Source organism: Amblyomma mixtum, chromosome 3 (assembly GCF_055824585.1).
Source record: "Amblyomma mixtum isolate Tamu chromosome 3, ASM5582458v1, whole genome shotgun sequence".
Classification (NCBI taxonomy): Eukaryota; Metazoa; Arthropoda; class Arachnida; order Ixodida; family Ixodidae; genus Amblyomma; species Amblyomma mixtum.
The window spans coordinates 347530680-347552518 of record NC_143014.1 but is presented as its reverse complement, the minus strand read 5'-3'; the positions used below and the strand labels follow the sequence as shown (position 1 = coordinate 347552518).

General features: G+C 47.7%; 2 protein-coding genes across 2 annotated transcripts in view; one reads left to right on the top strand and one right to left on the bottom strand.

Moving 5' to 3' along the window:
• Positions 1–15785, bottom strand: part of LOC149356277 (uncharacterized) — a 32486-nt gene extending 16701 nt beyond the window's left edge. The window contains exons 1-3 of the mRNA XM_089575361.1: positions 15751–15785; positions 9958–10028; positions 4112–4263 (exon numbers count right to left, since the gene is read on the bottom strand). Of these exons, the coding sequence (XP_089431487.1) occupies positions 4112–4263; positions 9958–10028; positions 15751–15785 (258 nt within the window). The remainder of the gene's footprint in view (positions 1–4111; positions 4264–9957; positions 10029–15750) is intronic.
• LOC149356276 (uncharacterized) overlaps positions 1–21839 on the top strand; it is a 110852-nt gene that overhangs the window by 64601 nt on the left and 24412 nt on the right. The window lies entirely within an intron of this gene.

Below are 21839 nucleotides of genomic sequence, written 5' to 3'. Positions count from 1 at the left end.
GTCTAGCCTTTGAGAATAAAGATAGTACTTGTGATACAGGTAGTGAAATCAATTTTACAACAAGCCATGATGCAGAGAAAAAAAAATCAGGCACACTTGCTAGACAGAAAGCGAAAACATCCTTTTCTGAATAATTACAAGAGTGTAGACAGACTTTTTGTTGCTTGTTTTGTTCTTTGTAATGATGCGCAGCACATTACTATGCACAGATCACCATGTGGTATTTGGCCACTAAATTTATAGTACAGCCACTAAATTTACCACCTTGCTTCCCCACGGCTTGAGCTTTGTAGTGAATCAAAATGATGAAGTAGTCTTATAGTGAAATTTTTTCACGTGAACCCTTAGATGCCCTATAAGAAACTTTGAAATCATAGCCATGGCCTCTCTGTAGGAACTGAAATAAGTGCCAAAAATTCAATTATAAACGATTTGCATGTTGTAGGCTTAAGCCATGTGGCGATCCATGTTCAGTAATGTCCTATGTATCATTAACAAGCATGCAACCAAAATTTGGTGTCGATACCCCTTTAAAGATGGTAGCGCTTGACAGTATCTGCTGAGGCTGTCTTGTTCGATGCTGTAGAGTTTTCCTTTTTCCTGACAGAAATGCCTCAGACTCAGTGATACATGAATATTTTGTGCTCAGAGCACAAGGATCTGCACTAAGCACACATCGAATGTGCACTCATCAGAGTTTTTGTGAGTTGGATCCCTATAATGTTTTCGTCTATGGGATGGAGTAACTGAACGATGCTAATATTCGGGTACAAAAGGCATATCTCCTTCTGAATAGACAGATGTTAGGCTGGCGATAGACATGCACTTCATTTTAATAAATGTTTACTATCCTTGGCAAGCCTGATTCGATTTTCAAAAGGTGGTATTATGTGCAGTTGCAAACACTGCACACAGACGAGTGCTGGTTTTAAGTACCAGCCTGTTGAATGGAAGAAAAAAAAGTGCAAATTTGCACAAAGTTTTTGACCGTTGAGAAAGGTTCAAATTCACAGTCATGCAGAAAGTACTTCAATAGTCGCAATTTTGAAAAATTGTTATGACCAGGCCTTCAGAATGCTCCTCCATTATTAAAGACAACTGTGATATTACTCCATATGCTAAATTTTTTTCTTACATACTCAGCCAGTTCAATTGATTAGCACGAGCCTCTATTCTCTGCTTTGATAGAATAGAATAATGGTCAATTCATTGGAGTACTGAGGAGTACAGCAGCAGAAAATAAAAATTAACCTCAATTTCAGCCCAACAGTACGTGGCTTTCTCAATATATTATGTACTCTTCTTCCTTCAGATAGCTCGCCACAGTTCACTTACATGTCAGCCTTTGAGCTAAATGACAAGCCTCTACGACAAAAATGCTGTATCTCATTGTTCAGCAGGTCATGGAACGTCTCCTTTCCACTCAGATGTCACACAAACATGACTGAAAAAATGCTGCAGAAAACCTCAACAGTATGTTTGTGAAAAATGTGGGCAGTGCAATGCTAGGCTCCTGCTACCTCTATGCCATCTGCTCACGGGTGACTGAAACACACACAGCCAGCACGACACTCCCGCTTCATATCCAAGCTGTGCCGTTGCAAACCTCTATTCTTCCATCATGGTTACAGTTGATGTCTACTGTACGTTGTGTCATTGTAGTTTTCGTTCACTGTCCTTGGTAAGCATTAAAAGAAATGTATTTTGAGACCAGTCACTAACCAATCAACATTTCTTCAATAGCTTTAACAAAGGTTAGTTTGGTTTATGGGGGTTTAACATCCCAAAGCGACTAAGGCTATGAGAGACGCCGTAGTGGAGGGCTCCGGAAATTTCGACCACCTGGGGTTCTTTAACGTGCACTGACATCGCACAGTACACGGGCCTCTAGAATTTTACCTTCATCGAAATTCAGCCACCGCGGCCGGGATCGAATCCGCATCTTTCGGGTCAGCAGCTGAGCGCCATAACTACTGAGCCACCGCAATGGATGGCTCTAAGATAGTAAAAATGTGAACTTAGTGACACCTCAATGCTTATAGTATACAGATGTAGTTTGCTTCACTGGCATAAACTACATGTAAACTCCTCATGCAGCATAACAGGAGGCTCACTTATGCTCTGATCCCCTAATTTTTGCAATGTGGGACGCTTTCATAATCTTGCAAGCTAATTGACGTCAACGGTTGTAAACCGTTGACGTCAACGGTTGTAAACAGTGACTGTGTCTTGCTTCACACCAGCTGTGACAGTGCTCGACTAATCTAAAACTGGACCCATTTTCCATGCATCACTTGTGTCCTGTGAATGCGCATTCATGCAATGAGCAGTTTGGCCCATGCACACCCGTTGCCAAAAGGTTAGAGCCCAGGGGGTTTGCTTCTAAGCTTGCACAAGCATTACAAGCCACATGTTATGGCTTTTGAGCAAGGTTGCACACTCTGTTGCAAAGTAATAGAATGACATAAAACACCAACCTTGCTGTGAGCATATCTAGAAGCAGGCCATACACTGCATTCTGATCTGCTTGTTTCCTCATTTTACGCTCTTTTATGTACAATCAAACAAATGCCTTTCCATTTTTTGGAGGCCCTAAAGTGAATCCTATCAAACCAAGAGGCAACGTTCCTAAGCCGACATACCAGCAAGAAGTGCTACACAAAAAGCAGAAGTACCTCAGAAAAAAAAACTATTTAGTGCTCATGATCCTGAACAGGAGCACCCAAGCATGATAATGCTATTGCCCTCTTCTCTAATTTAGAACAGCGTGATTCAAAATTCAATTAGTGGCTTAACCAATCTGGGATTGTAACACCAGCAGACATGAATGTTATGAAACAAAAGATTAAAATCAAGGTACTGCAGTGCACCAGGCTCTTACGATTACACACTGAATTCAGAACCATTACCCTTTCTTTAAAAACCTTTAGCACAGGGGCCGCCGCGGTGGCTCAGCGGCTATGGTGCTCGGCTGCTGACCCAAAAGACGCGGGTTCGATCCCGGCCGCGGCGGCTAGAATTTCTTTGGAGGAGAAATTCTAGAGGCCCGTGTACTGTGCGATGTCAGTGCACGTTAAAGAACCCCAGGTGGTCGAAAATTCCGGAGCCCTTCACTACGGCGTCTCTCATAGCCTTAGTCGCTTTGGGACGTTAAACCCCATAAACCAAACCAAACCAAACCTTTAGCACAGGGGTCTCAAACACTCAGCCCAGGGGCCTCATTCAGCCTGCCGAGCTATGGCATGCGTTTGCTAACCTCCCCAAAATTCATTTCAGCATACTTAGAAATTTCAGCATGCCTAGAACTCGAAGGTAATTCACATTATTTAAAAACAAAATCACTTCTTGATGAGATGAATTAATTACCTTCATTGTTTTGCTTACTTACACACAGCAAGAAAATAAAGCCATCATTATCATTGAGCCCCTACTCTTTGTTTTGCACTTTCTGGCACATGGGAAGCAAAATTTTCTCAATGCAGTCTACATAACAATATATAAAGTTGAGACCCCTGCTTTAGTACATTTGCAGCCACGAGACACATTGAGATCACTGGCAAGAACAAAGTAGCCATCCACAAATATGAAGATGTGTGACCAAGCTAGCCCTCAAGATCGGAATGAAGCTTCGTGCGATTATTGAGAACCCAGCCAGTGCAAGGAAAACGGGTCCAGTTTAAAATTTGTGGAGCACTGTCACAACTGACGTGGAGCACGACGGCTCCTAAAGACTACAAGACATGCGCATTGTTTACAACCATCCAGATCAGTTATCTCTTGAGATTATGGAAGAGCTCCACACTGAAAAATTTGGAGATCAGTATGTAAGGTAAGCCTTCCGTCACACTGCATGGAGAGTCTGTATCTTCATCGGCATGTCATCTAAGGGATTTTGTTAACCATATTTTCTTCAGTTACTTGTTTTCTGCGATGCCAGGATATGCATAGCGAGTGGTTTATGTTAACACCTTTACTGCTAATAAACAATCAGTCGTGCATCAGCACTTGTGTTCTCTTTCCCTGTCCCTCATGTTTGTTTCACAATGAGATACAGCATTTTTGTCGTTGACACACAATGAATTATGTTCAAAGTAAAGCCAGGAGTTACTACCTGTACACGTGGTGCAGCCCCACTCCCTTCAGCACAGGTTGCAGCTTCACTCCCTTGAACACTGGTTGCCGGTGCCACTTCATAATTAGCTTGAGCACTGGCTGCTGCAGCGACAAATTTTTTCTGCTTCTGCTCCATTGCACTTGGTTTCCCTGAAACAATGCGTACAAAATTATTATGTAGCATCAAGGGCGTCCGCAGAATTTTTTGCAGGGGGGGGGGCCCCATTGGTTGTTGGCACCGGAGGGAGGGGGGGGGGGGGTATGTTCGTAGGAAAAAGGCACTATTTGCGGAGTGAATTTATTTATTTATATATATATAAAAAATAAGTAAAATACACACATGAAAGAAAAATTGCAAACAGCAAATTAAAGCGCGGCTAGGAGAGATAAATTGGAGCTTATCAAAGAAGAAACCATTAAAACTAATAAAAAATGCAAAAAGATACTATCACTTCGTGGAGAAGTGTGCTCAGCCTTGCTGCATACGGGTTCTCGACTCACCCGGATTGATGGCCAGCACACAGCACAATATGTTCACAAACACGCAACTACAGTCACTCACTCAGTCAGTCTTCCTTGAACAGCAACTGTAGGCGCCTCGGATTTTTCTGGGCGAATTGCGTAATTACACGGGTGATAAATTCATTTCAGTGCTTCATTACACGCTCTCGGTGCACACTCATCATACATATTGATTGGAAAAACGGTTGACGGCTGATCCCGGGCTGGCGTTGCATATGTCTCCTCGCCCAACTCCGCCTCTCCTCCTCCTCCTCTCTTCTCCGTTCCTTCTTTCACCACCTCCTCTACTTGCATCCTCCCCCACATCGTTTCGGGCGGGAGAGGCGGGGGCTTCCTTCCCTTACCACCGCCCTCTCGCATCTGCACCGCTGCGTGCTACCACGGCGCTCTCGCGGGCTTGCTGCCGCCGGCCTGCCGTTGCATAAGTCAATGCTCACGCGCGCTTCAACGAAACGTCTTGATACTGCTATTGATACTGCTACTCGGGGTTCAACAGACCCCTGCGGAAGAGTTTGCCAGTACATGCGGCAGTACAGTTGTAGGCGTTAGCGAAAAAAAAGGAACAAAATACTTTGCTCTTTAGGGTAAATTACTGCTTATTCGTCTTAAGAACTAACAACAACAATATTGCAAAGCTCATATTTAACTTAAAACGCCTAGCTCCACCAACTACTTTACGAGAAATCCTTATTTAACGGGAATAACTTAGCAATTTTATAGTGGCCTTCAGTTGACTAAGAACACGAAATGGCACTTTATCATCAATTATAACTTCACAAAGAGACAATCGGTGAACAAATTTACAGTAATTCTGAAAACTATGATGTACCTAAATGCTCGGCATGCTTGCACTATAGAGAGAGTTGTGTAACAACGCCAGCAAGGCAGGTACGGTTCGTCACATGAGCATTTAATTATCCAACGGCAGGCCGGCGGCAGCAAGCCCGCGAGAGCGCCGTGGTAGCACGCAGCGCTGGAGATGCGATATTAGCCTAGGGCGGCTTACAGCCGGCGTTTTGTCATCGCAGGGGTCTGTTGAACCCCGAGTAGCAGTATCAAGACGTTTCGTTGAAGCGCGCGTGAGCGTTGACTTATGCAACGCCAGGCCGGCGGCAGCAAGCCCGCGAGAGCGCCGTGGTAGCACGCAGCGGTGCAAATGCGAGAGGGTGGTGGTAAGGGAAGGAAGCCACCGCCTCTCCCGCCCGAAATGATGTGGGGGAGGAGGCAAGTAGAGGAGGTGGTGAAAGAAGGAACGGAGAAGAGGAGGAGGAGAAGCGGCGTTGGGCGAGGAGACATATGCAACGCCAGCCCGGAGACATTATTTATGTCCAACGTATGGTTGGACTTGAATACGGTTGTGCCGCTTGGGACCCGCATACAAAACAGAATATTGAGGAACTGGAGCGTGTTCAGAAACGGGCTGCTAGGTTTGTCTCGGGCAATTTTAATTTCGAAAAAAGATCTTCTGGTTTGCGCGACAAGTTGGGGTGGTCGATCGTTACTTGAAAAAAGAAAATATTTGGTTCTCTTTTATAATGTTCTTAATAGAAAAACTGGTATTCCAAAAGAGAAATACATATATATGAGCGAAGTTAAGTTTCCGCCCGCACCGACCACCCACTGAAAGTGTGTGAGTACAATTCCCGAACTAACACATTCAAACATAGTTTCTCCCCACGAATAATACATTATTGGAATAGACTGCCTGCACAAAATGCTGCTTCCCCTCCCACATCTTTTTATGTTTTGCAAAACCACCTGTTAATATGATTGTATTAAGTTAAAATGACCGTTAGTATTAATATAATATCAGTGTAGCAATAGCTCTTATCCTGGTGCATTGTGTTCTAGTTTTGTGTTGCTAAAACACTGCTGCTTTGAATGTCATTTTCTCTGCGTCTGTCGTGGGCATGTTTTTCTTTCTGCAACGTTCTTTTCATTTTTGCCTTTAGTCCGCCCTTCAGCAAAATCTCGGTGTTTGGGGTTTCGGTACGCCGATCTCGACGCAGACGATTACGCTTTTGCATCATGCACTGCTCAACTAAGTAAGTACCGTTGTAAAACTTGCTACGATACAAAAGTTACCATAATACGTAAGCTCTGTGTGCAGTTTCACCGCAAACGAGCCAGCGGTTGAGGTAAGAAAAATTTTGAGTCTTTACTAGGGGTGTGCGAATAGTCGATAATTTCGAATATTCGATCGAATAGCACGGTATTCGATATTCGCTTCGAACCGAATTCTCGGCATTCGAAATTTCGAAGTATTCGTCTCGCGCGAATAGTGTTACTGGGACGCTTGCCCGCTTGCTTTATGTGGTTTCGGTTACGAGTATTGCCGCATAATGGCTTTTTTTTTTATCGCGCTTTCAACGCTCGGGGGTCAGTCAATACGCAAATCACGATCAGGCCGGGGTCGGAACCCAGCGACTAACGAAAGAAAAGTGAGGGCGACGCGCTCTTGCGAAAGATCCTGCGTCCTGGCCGTTTTCGAACCTCCGCAGTAAGGCTGCCATAAGCCGCGTCGCTGCCACCGGGTCGAGGCAGACGCAATGAAGGAAGAACACAGCCGACAGTCGTCTAAGCTTCAAAACAAGAAACCTCTTTTTATTGTCAGCGAACCCTTTATATACTCTGGCTGGCGGTGACGCTATCGATGAGCTCGGACGCCGCAAGTATTCGAACGCGGGCATCGCTTGGCCGCGTTCGTACCCCCCCTCCCTTCCCCCTTTTTTTCCAATAGAGCTGCGGAAAAGATTATTTGATAGGGCAGATGCGAAGATCGACACGCAGCCAAGATAAACACGATGTGAAGATAAACACGATGTTCCGATCCTTCAGCTTGATAAGCGAAGCAACGCTCGGCGAACAGCAGCCGCGAGCTGCTAGTGAAATGCAAAAAAAAAAAAAAATGCATCGTGCGGCACGCCTTGTCAGATTGACGGCATAGGCCGGGAAGAGCGCCAGTTTGCCGCACTAAACCCAAGGGAGACACAGCAGAGCCGACGTCTCCATGCTAGCACCCCTCGGATAGCGAAATAGACGCGCCAATCTCCGGCCGCAAGGTGATGGCGATGCATTTGAGCCATGGGCGGCGCGTCCTGAACGCTCTGTCCCCGACAGTAGGGCCGACCTATCGGTGCTGTGGATACGCGATGGTGCGATGCTGCCAGTGCTGCTAGGAGGTCCGGTCAGCCTATGTTCCGTTTTAGCATCTTTGAACGCAGCAGTCCCATCGGCGTAACCGAAAAGAAGGCGCAATCCAAGCCAAAAGTGAGGATTCTAAACTATAGAAACTCAATCAACGCAAGTGGCAAGTCGGTGCACCGAACGTGATTGCCTAGCTCAGTGTTGGACATTCGACCCGTTCGACCACTGGTCACCAGTAGTGCAGAATGTCCTTTTTTCATTATTGTTTTCAGTGCTCTTGCTGCAGTGTAGTGCAGTTACTCCTATGGTTTCAGTTATTGGTTGTACTACTGGCACCGTTCTGTTATACTGTCATTTTTTGTACTTTATCTCTAGTTCCTTATGAGAAATCAGGCGGTATTTTTATGTGTTACAACTTTTTATTACCAAACCGGTAAAAATTGTTCTTAACTCACTTTAGGTGCTCTCTTAAAATTTTGAAGCATGGTTTTAAATAAAGCCTCAGTGCAGTATGTAATGGCACCGTGTGTTAGGAAAATAAATGGTTTTGGAAATGCCTACTGTCATTCAGCCTTTTTTTAGTGCCAGAAGTACTATTCGAACTATTCGATTCGAAATTATTTGAAGAAAATTGCTATTCGCTTCGAATTCGCTTCGAATCAAAAAACCACTATTCGCACACCCCTAGTCTTTACGATAAAAATGCACAATACGGTACACGCGGCTTGCGGTGCAAAGAACGTGATTGTGCACATCGGCGCAGGAGTCACGGCGCAGGACGCGACGCAGCACAATTATAGTCCTTGTTTCGACGGCTGAACATGTTGATTTCACGAAGGAAATATTTTCAGACAGGTATCGGGAAGCAGGACGCCGTAACTAAATACGTGCACAATCGCATTCTTTTATTCTTTATTCGTACAATATCCGCAGCGCCACTAGGGCGTTGCAGCGGGGGACACAAAACATCATAAAAAAACCGTTTTGCCGCATCTTCTGGTAATACGTTCCAATATAGTTTATGGCACGCGGAAACAATGATGCACGAAAAAACCACTAGACCGCGTGTATAATACAGCACAGGACGCGACGGAGCACGATTAGTTCGTGTTTTGACGGCTCAGCATGTTAATTTCACGAAGGAATGAGTTTCACACAAATATCGGGAACCAGAAAGACGCCGTGACTAAATACGTGCACAATGGCTTTCTTCGCACGAAAAAAACCGCACGGCCGCGTGTAGAGGGCAGGACACGCGCCTGATGAAAAATTTACCCGTGTTATTGGGCGATAGAACGCCAAAACAAGAAAAAGGCGGGAAAAGTGTCGCATGACCAGCTCTGCCGAAAGGAGGAAAAGGCGGGAAAAGTGTCACATGACCCCGCGCTGGAGGGCTCCCCTCGATAAACATCGCTTTACCCCTCGGGACGAATGGAGAGAGAAAAGAGGAGGAAGAATTGGAGAGGTCTGGGAGAGAAGCGGAGGAGGTGGGCCCGAGCAGCCGGCATTATGCAATGCAAACGAGGAAAATGCTGAAAGAGCCCACAACGTTCACCTTAAAGCCTGGTTTCAAATCACCCGCACTAAAACCGTCACATATGCGATAGTCCTTAGAGTGCAGTCATCAATCAACCTAATAGCCTGTAGTGTTCGAGCGGTGTCCTGCGGAGCAACGCGGCAGCGAAATTTTAATTTTAAAAAATGTGTTTAGTTTCAGAGACATTGTTTGCACTCACATGACATGAAGCATAAAAACGCCGTAGAAAAGCATCAAGCCCATATCAGGTACATAAATATTCTGCTTTGTTAAATTGCTTCTTCAGCACCGCGGGCTGTTTACGGTTGTTTTAAACAGCACAAAGGCGCCTTTCATACGACTTACAACGACAAAAGAAGTGATATTACATCGCACGAGCTTCCGACGTGCAAACATATTGAACTTAGCCTGCTATCGCGAAGACCGCGAGTGTCGGGCCATTTAGGCAGCCAAAGAAAGACGCAAACAGGCCGTTCGTGAGCCCATTCTCTTTGCACGTTGGCTAAACGGTAAGGACTGGCGAGGCCCTTCTAAGACAAGCTCCAACCTGAACACATGTATACACAATGGGATCAACCCACCCAGCGCTTCGTTTCCGCGTAGTCACACGCTAGAAAGTTGTTACAGACAAAACTTACCGAAATCAAGCAGCTCGGTACCGCCTGCGTAGAAGTGCAGCCAAACTTCTGCGTTGGTCGTGCTTGGTAGACTGATGGAACAAAGACGTCGCGCACCATGGAGGAAGGAAAAAGAGAGGAGAGGCCCTTTCCACACAGCACCATGGGAGAAAAATGTGGAGGAAATCACGTGGTTTTTTTCGCGATCGGGAGGCCACCTAGTCCGGGCAGCTTAGCAACGGCGTCGTAGTTGCTGCTTGCAAGCCGGGCGGTAGCAGACGACCGCGGCGTAGCAGTTGCGGTGCGGCGTACTTTTCTCAACTGCTCGAGTTTGTTTTTGATCGTGCTCACAGGCTTACGTTGGCGCCGTTCACTCATATCTCAGGCGGAATTCGCTGCAAAACTCTCGTTGTTGCGTGCATTGATTTCAACGTGCTCGACCACGATCGCACGGGCATTTCGTCAACTGCGTCACTGCTCGGAGCCGTCGGACGTTTCGGGTCCTGTGCGTGCAGTGTGCGTGTGCCATTCGCGCTCCCGTTTCCATCGGCAGTGAAACCTCGTTGCTATTAGGCGTGCTCTTGCAACGCTCTAGTGATCGTCACTGGTGTTAGTGTAACTATTTTCGTTTTTCGCGATTGCGCTTGTGTGAGCAGTGGGGGCCATGACATCGGTGGAGGGCGATATTTTAAAGGAAGCCGCTGCGCTCGCTTTGCATGCTTGCACGCCCCTGTTATACGCCGCCGGTAAAAATGAAAAGATAGAGACCCTGCGCTTAAACAATACCTTAGAGATTTTTTTTTCTTTAATAAAGGCGAAGGGTTAGTTTTGTTCACTGCAATATCTACATAAAGATACGAATGCACACAGGATGCCGAGAACTTCATTTGTAAAAAACATTTATTTTCTCACAAAAAACAACTCGCACGAAAAAACGTGGCTATTTACAATATCTTCACATCATATACAACGACACAAAAGCTTCTGCTCTATAACAAAGTCATCAACTGCAAACAAATGACATTTGTCAAAACTTCAACCCCAGACGCAAACCTGCGCTCGGCTGCAGGTCCTTTAAAGGGCCTGTGCCCACCCCAGCGCAGCAGACACTCTCTACCTCTCTTTGAGCGAGCCTCCTCTCCTTCCATTCCCTCCTCGAAATTCTTCTCTCCCGCTCCTCGTCGAGTAGGCTCGGCAAGGCAAAATCACCCCTTCGTTCTCCGGTGTAAGCCGGAGGCGTGGTGTCTGTGGAGTGCGTCACAGGGCGACGTCATGGCCCCGCCTTCAATAGAATTCTTTTCTGGGTTTTTGCATTTTCGCCGCACACTGAACGATCGAGAGCCGCGATCGGCTCGACCACCTAGACTTGTTAGCGAGCGCATCCTTTCATACATCTGTTTGTCATTCCCAGTTAACGAGCTACCTTTTCATTTTCTTTTAGGCCTCCCCACCGTTTCACGAGCGGAGGGGCGGAAGTCGGTTGTGTTCGAAACACACGGCGAAGCGCGGACCCGGCAACCGCCCGTTTGCTTTTCTCCATGCGTGTTTGTGTCTTTTCTCCGCTCCAAAGCATATGTCATTCATTGGAGTCAAGGCGTACGCAAGATGCACGAAAGATAAGGGGTGTGTGTGCGGAGCGGTCATGTGGGCGAGCGAGGGAAAGGCTCTGCTGCACTACTAATTAAAACCTTGTTTTGGGGGGCTCGCATAGAAGAAAAGAAACTGAGAAGGGAGCGCGCACGCAGAGCGTCTCGTGACGTGATCACGGCGGGGGGGGGGGGGGGGGGCGAACCAACTCCCTCAGTTTTACTATTTTTTTTACTTTTTATGGCTAGGGTTCAAGGCTGTCGCCGCACGCTCCCTCCGCAGTTTTTTTTTTTGTTCCTTCATGCGGGTTTGTAGGCATGAGCCAGAACAGAAGGCGCTGCGGAAAGCCTTGTGCAGACGACGCGACGCCAAGGCTACGCCCAACCTTCTCCCGTCAGTCAGAACGATGCACCAATGGAGTGCCTTTAGCGAAAGTAGCCCCCCTTGACGTCAGCGGGGTGCAGAGTAGTGGGCCGGGCCCGTTTTTGAAGGAAGGAAAGAACGAACGGGCTTTGATTTGAATTTTCGCAGCTTTTCGGGGCGCGCATGGCTCTAATATTTTGCAGAGGTTATCTTCGATGCCTCATCTATGCAGTGGGCTTGTTTTTCAAAAATGTCCGAACCCTGGGCAGTGGCCCTTTAAAGCGGTGCGTCCGTCGGCCTTCAATCGCCTTGTCGGAGGAAAAACTTCCATTCCTTAGATACCCCCCCCCCCCCGTTGCTCCTGAGTTGCTCCCTGAGGCTGCTTCTGTTTTGTGAGGCGCGCGGCGCCGCGCGCCTCGCCTGTGCTCGGTAGGCACGTGACGCTTGCACTAAGGTGGCACCACAGTTCGAAAAAGCTGCGAACTTGCGTTCCCTCCTCGCCAGTTCCCACGCGTAGATTCTGCGACGAGTGCCTCCGCTTCCTGTGCTGTGCGCCGCGGACCGCAACTGCGCTGGCTCCCTCCGATTCGAGCCGGCTCCTCTCAGACTCGGTTAATCCCTTCTTCCCCTGTCGTCTGTCCATCGTCAGTTGCTTCTTGCGGGGAACCGAAGGGAAGGTCGTTTGCACCGAGCCGAGCGTGGGAAGAACTCCACAAGCTAGTTCTCATCCAGTCGTCTTTTTTTTTGGTGGGGCCATGGTGGGGTCAAACGACATGTATAAATTGCCGCTACTGTTGCCGCCACCGTGGTCATCCCGGTAGATCGAATCTGCGCCTTAATCTTCTTCGGCTGGCGTGCACCCCGTTCATGAAAGCATCAAAAAGCGCTTAAATGTACCGCTCTACGCGCGTACAAAAATCCCATGCAGCCAGTAATGTACAAAATGGAAACGAAAGGTGAACTGTAAACTATAAAAAATAGCACTTTTTATTTTCGCGATACCTTCATTTGAGGAGAATGCAAAGGATTAAAAAGTAAACTGACGTAAAAAGGTCTGTTAATAATGGGGTGAACTGTGCCTAGAATTAAAAGGAGTGCCATACGCCGTGCGACGGTGAAGAATAAATGGGCACTCTTATTTTCGTTTCCACATTTCGTTTCCACATTTATTTTCGTTTCCAATAAATAAATAAAACATGTGCCCCCCTCGAACAAAATTTCTGGCTACACCACTGCTCGTGTGGAATTCGCGCGGCTAGGGGCCCGCGTTTCTCGCGTGTGCTTAGTTGTCCTTCGCCCACCGCAGTAATTGAAAGCGACGGTCACTTCCCGTGCTTACAAGAGTTGAGGAACAGGGAGGAGATTTTCGATACCGGACGAATGCCCTTCCCGGGCATCGGTGGCCGTCGTGTGGCTTCGCGCGACGAGGGGCCCACGTTTCTCGCGTGTCCTTCACCTCACCCGGTGAAGGCTAATTTCGAGCGCTGAGCTAAACAAGCAAGTATACTAGTTTCATCGAATGCAGCCTTCAACTTCAGAGTCCCAGGGACGGGCGTTGCCAAAGGGGGGCCACCGCAGATAACCACCGCAAGATGGGCCACCGCAGTAATTGAAAGCGAAGGTCACTTCCCGCGCTTGCAAGAGCTGAGATAAGTATTTTTCTCGGCTGCTACTAATTGTGACCAGGGCCGAGCAGTTGGAGACGGCGCGGAGACGACGCAGTACGAAGCAGTAACTGAAAGTAGCCGCCTGTCTCACACGGGTATTTCCGCTTTATTAACTTTTCCGCTGACGAACACCGGCATAGGGCGCCCTAAACCGGCCGGTAAGCAGCCAAGCGCCACCAGCGCGGGGATCTGTGCCCCTGCGGTAGCACGCTCCTTCGTTGGCTTTGAAACGCGCGCGCAGTAGTCGAGGGCGGGACTTATGCGATGACGTCAGCCCGGACAAGATGGCGCCGAGCTGGTTTCCGGCTTCACACAATGTCACGTGACGGCCTCTCCTCATGTCGCGCACCAACCAGGGTGTCGAACCGGAACCGAACCCGAACCCGAAACCGGAACCGAACCCGAATTTTCGCCCGGAACCGGCACCGAACCAAACCCATAATTTTTTCGCCATCTTGGAACTGAACCCGAACCGGAACGATTCAAAGGAACCGCTCCGAACCGGTTCGGGACCCGGTTCAGCCCCACTTTTTTTTTTTGCATTTCGGCATACTTCTTGTTTCCGGACAAAATGAGATGATCTAGCGCATAGATTTAGCGCAACATTTACTTTTGTAGGCGCTCATTGTCTCAGACAGCAGGTTCTAAATAAAACCCCTCATGATGTAGGGCAACAAAGAAAAAAACGGCTCAATGGCTGCGGAGCTCTGCTGCTGATTTCAAAAATACAAAAACCAGTGTGCTCTGTCGCATGCCGCAAATCCTCAGCTGATCTCCGTTAATCTGGAGCCCTCCACTACACCGTATATCCTATAGCCTCAATGTCTACTGGACACTTTAAACCCGCGATATTACTACTAGTATTACCAAAGGAAGGGTGTATAAATTGGTGCAGCTTCTTTTTTTTTAGAACATTCTTGTTTGCACGTGACGGAAATAAGCAACGAAACGCGGGTTCTTGGCAATGGTGGAGATGATCTAATAAGCAAAAAATTAAATACCGGATAATCAGAAGGGCAATGAGGAAATATATGCGCTCGCTGGGATGCGATAGTGATTACGCCCAGAAAGATGCTACTGCGATTAAATGTAACAGCGATGAAGTGATTTCATTACGCCCATTCGCTGAAATCGTTCTGCTTCTGAGAAAAAATTGCTGCCAGTCGCCAGCGCGCGGCTCCATCCGCTGTTATCGCAGTGCTCGACCTTGAATTCTCTGTCTGGCGACTCATATCTACTTCTTGCTGTCATACTTCCGGTTCTTAGTGTCTGACATGACAGGCTTATGATTCTTGGCGTTTTTTTCGCGTAGAACGCTTGGGCGACTCGATACTTTGAGCCTTGACAACAATCTGCCTCGGCTATATCGTGTACAGGTGGGTGATGGGGGGTGGGGAGATGGGTGAAAGTTTTTTAAGGTGCATTTTTACCAGTGAATGCCCGGATGTGCGCCCACCGGAGTGTGCATCAAGGATGGAGGCTGCACGCACTCCCCCCCCCCCCCCCCCCCCCGCACACACACACACATAGTGCGGTTATTTTTGGGAAAGCAAGCTATACTATTAACGCAGTAAAAAGAACAACTATAAGAGTACTCATACTCTATTCTCTGACTCCGAGTGCGATTTGTACCCATGGCGGCGCAACAGAAAACTCTCTTTACAGATGCCTTAGGCTACTCGGCTGTCTTCGGGGCTTCTTTTTATGGTTGTTGCATGGAATATTTGGAACCTCTCTGATCCTCCTCATGCCTTACTTGACAGCGTCGAATGCAGCGATCTCGGCATAAGGCCTCATGCCACCATAACTCCCTTTCTCCGCCCGCACATGAAAATTCCAGACGGTGCACACGTCAAGAAAAGGGAACCAGTCAGGAGGTCGAACTTGCGCAGCGTATTCCTCCTGCGCTAAAGTGCACTGTTGTCTGAACAGGAACCTCGTTGAACGCGGCGGTTCTGCGTGTTCATCCATCATGCGTGTTTTCCACACGCTAAGCGGTCCTATCAACAAGAAGAGTTCGCATGGAGTTCCGGAGTTTTTCATCGCAGATATAAATGTTTTAAAGAAATGTATGATGTCAATGGGTTTTTTAAGATACTGCTTAAGTATGTCCCAAAACAACACAGCATTACGACAAAAATATCAAATTATTTCTCAAATTATCTCCCGTTGCTCGCACAGGAAGAAATGCACTGACCACGGCACAAACTTCCCTTTGGCCCGAAGGTTCATCCTAACATGCAGGGTCCATGTCTGAAGCGTGGAAAAGGTTTTTGTGACCGATTGAAATTACAGTCGAGCCCACTTATAACGAACCTGACGGTCACGCGGCTTCCGTTCGTTATATCTGATGTTCGTAGCAAGTGGATTCTTCGTACAACAGCCAAAAATACTAAGACCGCTAAAAGTGGCGTTTATTATAAAACTGCGTTATGCGTGCCTACTTGTGCAAAGCAGAGCCTGTCGCTGCTCTTTCCAGGCTATCTAGGGCGGTCATTTAATCGTCGTCGAGACCTTGCTGCCAACTATCAAATTTAGGGACGGGTATAACTAATCATGGATGAAGTGTGCATAGCAACTGGTGGCAGGTCGGTCACATAAATGATTCCTGGCAGTAGGGAGAGCTCGCACTTGGTGTTCAACGTCTCCGTCAGAGCAGGTGCTTCTGCGATTTTGTGGTCCGCAGGAATGTAGTTATCCGAGGAAACATCTGGTCGGCTATGGATCAACGATGCGTTGCCAGAAATCTGCATACGTGTGTTTCGAGCTTCTTCTGTCGTTCTTGGGCTGATGCAGCGACGAAGTAGCTCAGCGATTGTGGAGCAGAATGCATCCGTTGCACTGTCCGCTGTATGACAATGCGTGCATATGGTAGCGGCGCAAAAGATGGAGACGACTGGGCAGGCTATGCTTACCACGTGACCGGCATGGCCAGCAAGGATTTCAAAAGTATCAAATCGCTGCTGTTAGTTGATCTTCGACCATGGTCAGTAGCTTCGTTCTCGACGATGCCCCCGTCTCACGCGCACCGCGCTTCTTCCATTCGGGATGCCTTGCCGAGCCGGCGAACGCGTAGGCAATGATTGCCCTCGTAGGCGATCGACGCGGTTTTCCTCGCGAGCATGTCCAGAAAAGACAGGCGAGCACTTAGTCGCCTATTAAGCATAGATGCCAGAAAGAGGCCGTTTGTAGTTTTGAAAATAAATGCCTGAAACAAGTTGGTGGACAAATGGCGCACGCCAGATTAACCACTTTTTATCACTCTATCAAGGGCGCAAAAAATTTTGTTAACTCAAAGGTTCCCTTTGATAGCGCCCCATGAAAAGTCGCATTTGCCAATTTGGTTTGTTTGTTTTGGTTTATTGGATTTTAACGTCCCAAAGCAACTCAGGCTATGAGAGACGCCGTAGTGAAGGGCTGCGGAATTTTCGACCACGTGGGGTCCTTTAACGAGCACTGACATCGCACAGTACACAAGCCTTTAGAATTTCGCCTTCATCGAAATTCGTTCGCCGCGGCTGGGATCGAACCCACGTCTTTCGGGTCCGAGCGCCGTAACCACTTAGCCACCGCGTCGGGGCTGTTGACAATTCGTGTCCGTGCAAAAACGAAGCGTTCTCAACCCATCCAAGCACGCGTTTTTCATGATACTATTTTTATCAGAAGAGAGGAGGTTTACGTCATCATAATAAGACAATACCGTAATTTCTTACTGTACTGTAGTGAGAAGCCACGATTAGCTGTGTTTTTGAAGATACTGAGCTATAGGGGTTCGGGATACATAACGGGAGTCACAAAGGCGATGTCGAATAGGTGATTTAAATAAAATATGTTTCGTAAGTTCTGGATGTTAGGGAGAACCTGTGCTCCCACGAGGCTCTCGTTGGGCGGCAGATGGGCGGTCGAGGGATTCTCGCACATTTTCTTACCATTTAGTAAAAGAGGGGGGACTGGCAAGTCGGTTTTGAGGCTACGGAAAGGTGTCCGTCTGTAGGTAGGTACCGATACATGGCAGTTTCGTTTCTCAGTGGTGCGCGGGAACGTAGAGGGCGCGTGCGGCGGCAGTCTTGGGGCCCGTAAGTACACTGTGCACGAGAAAGTCCCAACTGACTCCAGCTTCAAGGGAGGCCTATTAATCGCGCGACGGGGTCTCCCGAACTGCTCAATCAGGAGGGTCTTGTAGATGCAAAATCCACCGGCTTTTCGCCTTACACCCCACAAGGTGGATTACAGCGTACACATAGCCGATTTTCATTAATTTCGAGTTCATTTCATTTTACGGCTCTTGCCGCAAATTCGTCTTTGCTGCGGACAATAAGTAAAATGGGTAAAGTGAGAACACCTCGCATTAAACAATTTTTTCATGCTTAAGTCACGCAGTAAACACGACAAAAGGAAGACGGGAGATGACACGAGCGCTGACTAACAGCTGGTTATTTTATTCTAGGAAAAGTTTATAAAGGCGTTAGACGCAGGGAACAACCCCAAAAACAGAAGAACAAAAGTTGAAATTTAAAAACCATACTACGCATGCACATCACATTCGAGTCATGACGTCTTTTTCAACGAAATTCGAAGACTACCTTCCATAGTAGACGGCACTCCCCTATCTCCTGGACCTCAAACAACTGCCAAGAAAGCCTTACTCCTTGTCTGCCAAACTGATAGATGGTGAAGCAACACACTCATCTACTTCCTTCCTGATCACATAGGCCTCGACCAACTCCCTACATATGCAAAAATGGTTATTAAACACGACACTTGTCTTATCTACTGGGGAAGCAATCGTTTCACTCGCTGCAATGCTAAGCCAAGTTGTACGACACCGCTACTTTTTTCACCCATCAGTGATGTTCGAACAAATGCTCATTGCTTCCCCACTTAGAAAGACAAGTCTCCTGTTTATTCACTCAGATAGAATTTGTAGAAAGATGGTGGAGGCCTTTATGATCAGGAAGAAAGCAGATGGGCGTGCTGCTTCACCATCCATCAATTTGGTAGAGAAGGAGTCAGGCTTTCCTGGCAACTGCGTGAGGTCCAGGAGATAGCGGAGTGCTGTCTACTATGGAATATAGTCTTCATATTTCGTTGAAAAAGATGTAATGACTCGACTATGATGTGCATGCGCAGTACGGTTTTTTAGTTTGAATCTTTGTTCTTCTGTTTTCTGGATTGTTCACTGTGTCCTGCGCCTTCATACACTTTTCCGAGAATGTAATAACCAGTTGTTAGTCAGCGTCTGTGTCGCCTCCAGTCTTCCTTTTGTCCTGTTTACTGCGCTGCTTAAGCATGAACTCTTACCAACTATCACAGTTTTATGTTCTCGTAAACAAATCTTTGCATTTTTTATTTTGTATATCGATGTGCTAGAAAAATGAAAACGCATAGCAGGGTTGACTGAAACTCATCTGCGTTTTAATTTTTTTTTGTCCTGAACCCGTTTGAACCCGTTTGAACCGGTTCGGGACAGTCCGAACCGGTTCGAACCGGAACGGAATGGCCCTTTGGAGCCGAACCCGGAACTGAACCCGAAAGGCGTGAACCCGAACCCGAACCGAACCCGAAAAAATGCCGGTTCGACACCCTGGCACCAACATAAACCCGCCAATCTGGCGACCGCGGCGCGCAGCAGTGGTGGAGAGTACAGTGTTCTAGAAGGGCGTAGTGCGCTCACATGGGAGATGTTCCTGACTCACTTTCGTGTCGCCGCCGACAGGCGGCGCGGTTGCCAGCGTCACCTGAAACGCCTGCGCGCCGAAGTAGAACGATTACCGCGCGCTGCTGCAGTGCCAGAAATAAATGCAGCAATAACGATGTGCGATGCACGAACTTCTTTTGGCACATTGTAGCAGCGTGCAGTGGTAGAAATTACCTCTGTTGTGGCTCATCTACGGAGTGTTCGCGATGTTTTGAAACCCAGGCGCGCCGCCGCGATTGCTATGGCGCTCAGCTGCTGACCCGCATTTTGAAGGAGGTGAAATGCTATGGCCCATGCACTATCTTATGCCAGTGGACGTTAATGAACCTCAGGTGGTGGAAATTATCCGGAGCCCACCGCTACGGCGTCTCTCATAGTCTGAGTCGGTTTGGGACGTTAAACCCCACAAACCAAAACCAAACGCTACGCGAGGATGAACGCGCCTTTGCTATAAACGCAGTTCTGTGAAAAAACACAATACACCGTCTGCAGTCTCCTACAGAGCGCGAAGCAAGGGATATCCCTGTGTTTTCTTCTGGTGGTAAAATGTGCCACGTGATTTCGCTAATGTAGCGGTCATATCGACTGCGTTTCCGCGGCGCGAGTACCACTGGTCAGAATTTTAAAATTATGTTTACGTAATTCACGACAACATTAGAGCAGCACTTAGCGAGTTAAGCAGAACATATGAATCACGTTTTTATTACTCTAACATTACATGAACTGGCATGGAAAGGAAATAAAATTCAGATACATTTATGCAATGACCATTATTTACAAGAAAATTATGAACATGTTCACCAGGAGAAACAGGCTCAAGAAGGCTGAATGTGCACACATAGAGATGTTTACGAACTGCTACAAACGTGCGTCATGCAGACTGGTCTCACGATGTTTTTTCGATCTTCCTGTGCATTACCGTCTTCCTTTTCTCGTACTTTTCAGAGTTAATGCCCTTCGAGAAAAAAATATGAAGCCGCATTGTAATATAAAAGCGGATTACATTTTTGTGAGCTCAGATGAGCGTTCACTGCAACTAATTGGGCTCAGCAGATCCAAAATGCTATCAGCATGCAGTTGTTTCTTGCTGAAGCATTCCGTAAACATGTCTTCAAGCATTTTTACGAAATAATAGAGTGCGCCACGCGGGTACAGAAGTGTGCTTCGGCTCTGCATCGTCATTTTCGCACCGCTTCCTTTGGCTCCTGAGTATCAGTGTCTTCTTCGTAAGGTAATGCGGCAAATTCGGAAGAACCATGGAGACGGCATCTTCCGTTAGCAGCTGCTTGTCACGAGGAATGCACACCTCTTTGCCGTCCTAATTATAAACCCTTATTATAAACCGCGGTTCAAAATGCAGTTCACAGACCGCACAGGACTTATCTAATTTCTTATCTGCACGGTGGAGATTTCTCTCCTGCTCCTTACGTCGTTCTTCATCGTGTGGGACGCTGAATAAAGACACCTTTGGTGCATCCCTCACGCGACTGTAACAGTAATTTCGGCGGCGACCAGGCATTCTCACTCGCACATACTGCACATTGAGCCAATCATCAACCACAGAACAGGGACAGAGGGATACCGCTACGCATTCAGCACCGGCGAAATTAGCTTTTGTGCGCCGACAACTTCGAACCAACACAGCTGTTCCGAGCGCACCACTGCTGCCGCTGCCGTCCGATACCACGGAGCATTCACGGAGCAAGGGAACTACTTCAGGTGGAACAGGCGGTAGCGCCCCTGGCGGGCATTAGGGAAGTCGACACTGGGTTAAAGTGAGCTAGAAGGGGGTAGTGGGCTCACTCCTTAGCCGGCGCCATGCATTGCTGTGACGTCGTATATGTCAACAGATTCTACTTCTCCTCGCCCCCGCGAGGCGGCACCACCGCCGCCTTCACTGTAGGAGCGTGCCTCCATGGAGCGTGCGTTGACGCGCGTTTGAGCCGCTGCCGCCGCTGCAGCCGCTGCTGTTTGCCTTCGCGTCTTGCGCGTTGCCGTAATCAGTACACCAGCCTATCTTACGCAGGAAGTTGGATACAAATACTGGATGACGTCAAGAACCAGTCAGGACCCCCTTGAAAACCTATTTGGTATTATCCGGCAGTCATCAGGTAGCAGTGACGGCCCCACTCCCAAGACAGTTTTTGATAATGTCTTTTTCATTTAGTGGTCTCGTCAAGGCAGTAAGCCAGGGGAATTGTGACCAGGGCGAGCTAGCCGCATTGCTAGATATACAGACTTGTGCTGACACGCTGTCACATCAAGAAAGCACAAATGCAGCTACGAGTGTAAATAGGTCAGCCAGTTACTGCACCGACATCTGCTGACCACAGCCAGCATACAGCTAGAGGTGATTCTAGGCTGATATTTTACATTTCTGGGTACTTTGCTAGAAAATGTGTTGTGAAAACGAATTGCGGAGCCTGTACAAGCCTACTAACCATGGCACCGCAGGGAGGCTTTCAACTTGTTCGGCTTACAACTTTTCGCGACAATTTCCAAATTTCAGCCACCTTTCACAACATCTCAAAGAACAGCTATATTTTACTCGCGTCCGCACGGTACTCGAATATGCCTCAGTGTGCTGG